This window comes from Cynocephalus volans, chromosome 6 (genome assembly GCF_027409185.1).
Source record: "Cynocephalus volans isolate mCynVol1 chromosome 6, mCynVol1.pri, whole genome shotgun sequence".
Classification (NCBI taxonomy): domain Eukaryota; kingdom Metazoa; phylum Chordata; class Mammalia; order Dermoptera; family Cynocephalidae; genus Cynocephalus; species Cynocephalus volans.
In genome coordinates this window covers 144,375,045-144,383,354 of record NC_084465.1, presented here as the reverse complement: position 1 = coordinate 144,383,354, position 8,310 = coordinate 144,375,045, and the positions used below count along the sequence as shown (strand labels likewise).

The window sequence follows — 8,310 nt, the reverse complement described above, 5'->3', positions numbered from 1 at the left end:
TGTTTCCAGTTACATGAATAATTGCATATTTTCAAAGAGTACACTATAATTTCCTAAAATGTCCTCTCACTTTCATAGGACCTCACTACATTTGGCCTGTGCCAGTGGTCATCATGAAGTGGTAACTCTCCTAGTAGAGAGCAAATGCCATCTTGACCTGTATGACAGCGAAAACAGGACAGCTCTGATGAAGGTACGTAATAGCTATTTCTACATGACATGGATGTGATGTAAATAGTTAGAATAAAACTGAATTTCTCTCATTTAAATATTAATTGGTAAAACCCACAGAATGTTTATTTTGAATTCCTAGAATTTATCCTCTATTTCTTGGTGTAATACTGACAGGCTGTACAATGCGAGAAAGAGGAATGTGTAGATATCCTGCTAGAGCATGGGGCCGATCCAGACCTTATGGACTCCCACGGCAACACTGCTCTCCACCATGCTGTCTGCGGTCATAGAGTATCAATTGCAGCAAAACTACTTTTACATCATGCAAATATTGAAGCAAGGAACAAGGTACAAGATCAACCAGCTCTATTTTCAAAATATTTGAAATTCATTTGCATTCACATTGACTTGTGTGGGGTCAGTTTTCTATCTTTGAAAGATCAAGCAGTTGTCTAGGATTTTACTTTAAATATTGATGCTTTTAATGAAACATGAGAGGGTACAGCTTTCTTTTATGCATTTGTGGCACATACTTAGGAAAACACTGATTTTGTTAAAGGCAAACCTTTTTTTTTTTCCAAATAATTTTTTCCACCCAAGTTGTTTTTCTAATTAGTGTAAAACAACACAGGAAAGCAAAATTTGCCTTGGAAATAGGCTTTATCCTAAAATTCAAACAAAACAAAAGCATTTTACAATAAATAGAAATGTTGTTGGTGCTGACGAATTCTTATTTTATAAAAATGTGACTTATGTCTCAGTGGCAAGAAATAAGAGGGAAAAATATAAAGGAGAAAGGAGAGAGCAATCAGAAATATGCAGGCCAATCTGTAAATTAGGTAGTTGAGGGAAAATACCAAGAAGTTCTTTTTGTTTTCATTTTTTGGGGGATATTATATAATTTGACAAGGTGTTCTTCAATCTGGGGGATATTAATTCTGAGTTTGGGAAAGAAAGTTAGTGAGTCATCAGCTTGCCTAGAGATCAATTTTTGGAGGACTCTGAGGAAACCATATTGGCAGTGATTGGGTGGTGATTAAGTGAGAAAGGAGGGAAGAACAAAGAATTAACTGATGCGTTATCCTATCCTGGCAGAAACAGTTGCTAAGATAAGAGTCTAAACTCTGCTCTCAAGTCTAGAATGTCTTGATGGAAAGGTGGAAGATAGGGAGCTTAAAAATAACAAAATCACCCTGCGTCTTGAGTTTACTAGTCCCTATTGTACCCCCACCCAGGAAAATTTAGTGGAGTTTCCAGTAAGTGATTCTGTATCTTACTCTTTCCTCTTTTTGGCCAGATCCCCAGATAATAAATAGAATTGGCCATGTGGGTGAGAGATGAGACTGAAGTGATGGTCTCCTGCACTGGTTCTCAGCTAGAATTGTGCACTGCAATGACATAGAGAAATTTAAGATAATTTACAAGTCTAGGCCCTCCTGTGAAGATTTTGATTTAGTAAATTTAATAAGACCAGGATATGTATATTTAAAAATATTTTCTCCAAATTCTGGTACAACTCTTGGTTAAGAACCACTGAATAAATAAGCATAATATATAAATTCCCAGATTTCAAAAACTTAAGAAATCTGTAGAAGAGTTGGTGTTTGATGAGCGATGCTTCCTTCAACTCCGTTCTAACAATATCCACCTGTTTTCTGTCATTCTCTACCTCTGTGGTTAGGAAGTTAAAAGGAATGTTAATGGCAATATCTATTGGCTTACAGAAAAATACCTTTTCCTTTCCAGCTAGCAGTCGTTCACTGCCATTCACAAGGTCTTTAGAAAATTGCTTATGAATAGTCTTTTAGTAAGTAGAGGCTGATCCTGTAAGGATTTCGTTTTTCTTTTTTATCATTCAGGTCATCAGGTCAACAAATGTTTATTAACAGCAGAGTTTCCGTGATTAGAATAGTGGAAAATCATGAACTTTTTTTTTTTTTAAACTATATTGTAGACTATGTCAATATGTCTGTTGAGTTCATAGAGCCCAGGCATAATCAGGATGACAGTTTTAAACACTAAAAACCATGAAGTTAGTAAGAAGACAGGTGGGAATTCTTTGAATAATTTATTTCAGCAGTTATATTAAGCAATTATCCATTCGCTTAACCATCTGGGAGAATTAAATCCAAATAGATTGTCGGTGTATAAGTGTTGGAAACATTCTGGAAGTGAGTATTATGTCTTAACAGCAACTGTTATTATATATTAAGACCTGATCTTTTGGTAAAGCATGATACTTAAGAAAGGAAAGATTTTTACATGCAAATACTTGCTTTATTTGCAACCATTTGGAAACACTCTGAACAAATGCAAAAACTCAAGGGCTATGGAATAAATGAGAACCATAGATATGTTTAGTTTACCTCTATAAATTGAGACATTTCGAATTTAGGAGTCTCATGCAGAAATCTGGATTTCAGCCTTCTCTTAAAGAATCAAATCTGGCTTACAGAGCCCATATTACTGTGTGGTATGCTGTGCAGAGGCCGCCCCTGTACACGAGGCATATGTTCTCCAGTTTGCTACTGTCCCCACCTAGGTACTTCATTTACTCAGGTCACCTACTTTGCCTCTGTAAGTATTTGAGTTTACAGCCCCTGTTTTGTAGTATATTTTGATAAAGATTTCAAGGTTTTCAAGACAAAGCTTATTAACTTATAATAATATACTCTATATTTTATATTAGCCTCTTAGAAAAGGCATTGAACTTTATAATTTAGAAGATAGTGTTTTTAAAACTTTTTCCTTACATATGCTATAAATAATCATATTTCACTAGAATGTCTTAATTCTAATGTAATAATGTAAATAATTTTAAGTAGTAGTTTGAAAGGAAACCTGAATAAAAAGGGATTTAAGAAGTAGTATACATTAGGTCCCAAGATTATGATTGTAATTGAAAATAAAATTCTGTACTTAGCTTTCTAGCAACTAAGGTAAAAATCTATCACCTTATTATATGAGAAAATCCAGGGACTGTTTAGTAATAAGCAATTAAAGTTCATTTGAAGCCTATGTTTAAAAATTCAGAGGCCATTTCCTTATTGAGCCATTTGGAGCAGGAGTGCCTGACACTGGCATCTGGGATCCTGACACCTTTGATAGGAGAGAATGGAGTGAGTCTGTGTAACCTGGAAGGAACCTTCCCCTTATTGGAAAACTCTCAAAACTATGTCACTGAAACTCTAATTCCTCAAATGTTACTGTTTCCCTCAAAAAAGGTATTGTCAACTAGGGGTTAAGCCAATTAAAGAGATTCCTTTAATCCTAGACATAGAATGCACAATTTATAATATTTCTCAAATGCCGGTGAACATTCTGTTGGGATACAGTACTTGTGGTAAAGTAGATACTGTTTGAAATATAGTATAAGAAACACTGGTCTAGAGATGCTAGATGATTTAGGTCATTGATTCAATAAAAATACTCAAATCATTTACTACTGTGTCTTAGGGTTTGTGCCACAGAGATAAATGATACAGCCCCTGCCCTCAAGAAGCTCTTGGCCTAGATAGGAAACAATAACATAACTACAGTATACCATGGTGAAAGCTGTGGTAGAAGGAAAGATTGTTGGACCCAGTCAATGTTTGATGTGAGTGTTGGAGATGACCAGAGTTAGTGTAGTCAGGCAGAGAGATGGGAGGCATGTTTCAAAGGTAAGGAGGAGAACATGTGAAAGTACGGAAGAGTGAGAAGGGAGGACAACTTGGTATTTACTTTCTATATTATATGTTTAAGTTCACAGGGCCTTTTAGGAGGTTTTCAATTTAGTTGAGAAATATGTAATTTTGCAAATTGTAAATTATTTTTGTGGTTTTACAGGAGGGGCTCACACCACTTTTTCTTGCTATAAAAGAAAACAAACAGCCAATGGTAGAATTTTTAGTACGGAAAGGAGCGAATATACGTGCGTTTGATAAGATGAAAAGGTACAGTAGTACATTATTTTCTCCTCAACTTTAATGTTGTTCTTATTAAATTAAGAAGAAGATCACCATATAATAATTGGGATATAGTGAAAAATATCAACACAAATCATCAGTAAGGTAGAAAAGCGATTATTCAGAGGGGGCAGCAAGAAGAACAGTACATAGTAGGATTCATATTTCCTTGTAATACTGACCGATGTTTGTTATTGTAATCTCATGTTTTGGACTTAAGTGCTTTCATATTAGTTTTACTAGCCTTAAAAAGTGTGGACTTTTCAAATAAGTTGATGACTCACTATTGAACTTCTTAACCATTTTATGGTGTTTTTAAAAAACTGATTCTTATATACTTTCCCTTCAAAATGCTTATTAAACATAAATGGGAGCCAAAAATTAATTTTCTTTTGCGTGACTCTGGTTCAAATTGCTTTCTTTGAAGAATATTGATGTTAAATTATCCTTAAGTTGCTATTAATTGCTACTACCAGATATTGTAGGTTTATAGGGATTTTTTTTCCTCTTCTTTTTCATTTCTAGTGTTTATTAATGTTTTTATTTTTAATTGATATGGCAGAGGGAAGAAAGACAGTTTTAATTGGATAAACTTTTTCTTTAGTGAAGACAAGTCATAGGTAGGTGATAAAGAGAAAAGAGATAGGCTTTAGATTCACATAAGACTGGGTTTAATTCCTAGCTTTTCCACTTGCTAGGGTGTGACCTTGGGAACACTACTTACTACCAAGTATGTTTCCCAATATGAAAAAGAGAATATATACTTCAAGTGTGGTTATGTGTCAGTAAAATTATATTATTGCATTTAATTCAGTGCCTAGCACATGCTTATCAATATCATTAACTGAAACTACTATGACTACTATTATTACCATTATTATTGATATTATTGTGTTAAGCCTTTACGTAGCTCTTACTTATCTGACCCCTAGATGACTTTGGATTACAATATATTATATCAGACTAGGGAAGAAATGGAGAATTCCTTACTTAGTTCAGATGAGCTACCTCAGTATAATTTGTTGTCCATCAAAGGACTTAAATTAGCACCTTCTACTGTGTAATACCCCAGTGGGACAAAGAGGCTTCCTTTTTGTCCCTTCCATTTAGCCTTGGAGGTGATTTAAAGATTAGTACCCAACATGTTTATGTCTGTTAATACCTGGAAATGGTCAAGTCTACACAGACCAGCATGGCATTCAGTTGGTAATGTATGTCAAATTAGCTGTTTAAATAACTTTATTAAAGTTCCTATGGGTGAAGTTATCTCTCCATTGCTTTAGAAATGCCCTCATGCTTGCTGTAAATTATGAATCAACTAATATAGTCAGGCTTCTTGAGCAAGATACTGATGCCTTTTCTGAAGATATCTTTGGGAGGACTGCAGGAACATACGCTCTTGCTAGTGGTTGTAATATGTATTTGCATTAAAATGCTAGTTAATACTAAATTGAGGTTTAAAGTAATTATAACTATTGCATCTTATACATCAGATGAGATGCCATAGTTTAGTTCAGCTAATTGGGAAATGGTAATGAGTTAGTCTACTTCAGAAGCCAAGCAAAAGGCTGGACTTTGAGTTGATTTTGGTATATTGTGAGATGTACAGGTCTAGTTTCATTATCCTACATGTGAATATCCAATTTTCACATCACCATTTGCTGAAGAGGCAGTCTCTTCCCCAGTGTGTAGACTTGATGCCTTTGTCAAAGATCAGTTGGCTGTAGGTATATAGGTTGATTTCTGGGTTCTCTATTCTATTCCATTGATCCATGTGTCTGTTTTTATGCCAGTACCATGCTGTTTTGGTTATTATAGCTTTGTAGTATAGTTTAAAGCCAGGTAGTGTTATGCCTCCAGCTTTATTTTTTTTTGCTCAGGATTGCTTTGGCTATTTGTGGTCTTTTGTTATTCTATATAAATGTCTGGATAGTTTTTTCCATTTCTGAGAAAAATGTCATTGGAATTTTGATGGGGATTGCCTTGAATCTGTAGGTCACTTTGGGTAATATGGACATGTTCACAATGTTGATTCTTCCAATCCAAGAGCATGGGATATCTTTCCATCTTCTTGTGTCCTCTTTAATTTCTCTCAACAGTGGTTTGTAGTTCTCTTTGTAGAGATTTTTCACATCCTTGGCTAACTTAATTCTCAAGTATTTTATTTTTTTGGTGGCTATGTAAATAGCTTTCTTGATTTCTTTTTCTGCATGTTCACTGTTGGAGTATAGAAATGCTAGTGATTTTTGTATGTTGAATTCGTATCATGCAATGTTGGAGAACAGAGTTACTTGTCATATATGCTACCAAATATGTATCCCAAGGCACCTTTGAATCCTGTGTAGTACCTTTTCTTAGGTTCTGGAAGGTTCCATATTGTGCTTCCTTAGGGTAGTGGGTATCAACTTATGGTTGGCCCCACAAGTGATCTGTTTCTTGTAATAATGAAAACCTCTCAAGCTACATGCATCTCCACCTCACACTTTCAAAATATTTTCAAATTCTGCCTCACAAGAAAGGCATTCAGGAGAATTCTCTGAATTTAAAGTTGATTGATTGGATTTGAGACAGTTAGGCCCCATCCATGACTCTTCAGTATCCATGCATGAAAGTAGGATTTTGTGCTTGCATCATGTCGGCAGCACATATAGTAAAGTTTAATGATACAGAGAAGATTAGCCTGGCCCCTCTGCAAGAATGACATATGAAATTGTGATGCTTTCCATATTTGTGCAGTCCCTGAAAGATTATTTGACTATTTTCTGACTAGTTCCAAGGAAACAGTGTGTGAGTCAAAGCAAAATGGCTGGCACCCAATGTTGATTAGCTCACTAATCAGGGAAAATTACATTAGTGAATTTAATGAGACAACATATTTACCAATAAATTTAACTACAAAATATAAAATAGCTGAGTTGCCCCTAAGTAGGGGCCACAAAGTGTAGGATGGCTAATACCCAAAGTTACGACTTAATAACATTTTCTGAAAACTGCAACATTTGAACATTAGAACTTATGAAAAAACACACTTGAGATTCCAAAATAGTTTCAGCAATAAAGTTCAAGAACAAATCATTTCATTGCTTCACTATTTCTGTGAAGATTTTTTAATATTATCTTATTAAATCTTTAGAACAACTGAGTGAATAAGGCAGTAAAATTTTTATTTTTCAGAAGATGCTTTGAGCCTAAGAGAAGTGACTGTCCAAGAACAAGTAGCTGTTGGTTACAGAACTAGGACTTCTTCTGAGTTCAGACATTTTCCATTGTGTCAAGCTAAATCTAGTTAATTTACTGAGCTATACTGCCCTCAATTCATGACTACTTCACCTTACTATTCTTTTTTAATTATAAACTCAATAAAAAGTTTGTAGAGCGTACAAGTTCACAGTGTATGGCATAATTAAAGTTCTTATATTAGCTCTGATATTGCCTGAAATACTCTCTGTATTTATTTTGTGTTTTTTCTATCAATATTAAAACAGTACTTTTCTTTATCATGTCTTTTCATACATAGCAATTGCCAGCTAATTTCTAAATATACAGAAGAGCAGAGACTTACAGATTCTTCTCCAAATAGAAATCCAGGTAAGATTTCTGACAGTGAATTACTCTCGGTGGTTGTACCATAGGTTAAAAAAGTATGAGGAAGGAAACGTTGATCACAGAAGAGCAGTTAAAAAACACCGATGTATAAATTGCATGTATATTTTTTCTTAATAATCTAAATTTAGAATTATTTAAGAAGTTAATTGTAAGTAATTCACAGTCTGAAACAGTGTTGTCTGAAAAAACTTATTTATTTAATTATGGCCCCTAAAATCTTATATGATATTGTATAAGTAAGAAAAAGATTTTAAAATTAGTGTCTTATGTTTTCTCTGTAATCACATTGTAACAAACTGTACTTGTTATAAAAATGGATCTTCTACTTAATTTTTACAGTAAATGGATTGCATGTACTAAAGGAATATTAATTATTACATGGTGATTTGAGTCACCAAAAAAAGTAACTATTTTTAAAACTGGGAACTAAACAATACCTTTCTGGTGCCATAAATAAATGACCATAAGAACTGCAAAACTGAGCCAGTGTGCACCAATGCCAATAGGAGATTGTTTTTTAAAGATAGCTACTGAGTACAGAAGTCAGAAAAACAATTCCTCATTGAGAAGCATAGGTCATGTT

At 34.2% G+C, this 8,310-nt stretch overlaps 1 protein-coding gene and 1 non-coding gene across 2 annotated transcripts in view; both read left to right on the top strand.

Annotated features, from left to right (window-relative positions):
- LOC134381068 (ankyrin repeat domain-containing protein 26-like) overlaps positions 1-8,310 on the top strand; it is a 52,816-nt gene that overhangs the window by 1,973 nt on the left and 42,533 nt on the right. Inside the window, 4 exon segments of the mRNA XM_063101145.1 lie at positions 79-193; positions 349-522; positions 4,003-4,109; positions 7,639-7,744. Of these exon segments, the coding sequence (XP_062957215.1) occupies positions 79-193; positions 349-522; positions 4,003-4,109; positions 7,639-7,744 (502 nt within the window).
- On the top strand, positions 6,743-6,853 carry LOC134381365 (U6 spliceosomal RNA). The gene has a single exon (XR_010023963.1). It is a non-coding gene; the product is annotated as a U6 spliceosomal RNA (small nuclear RNA).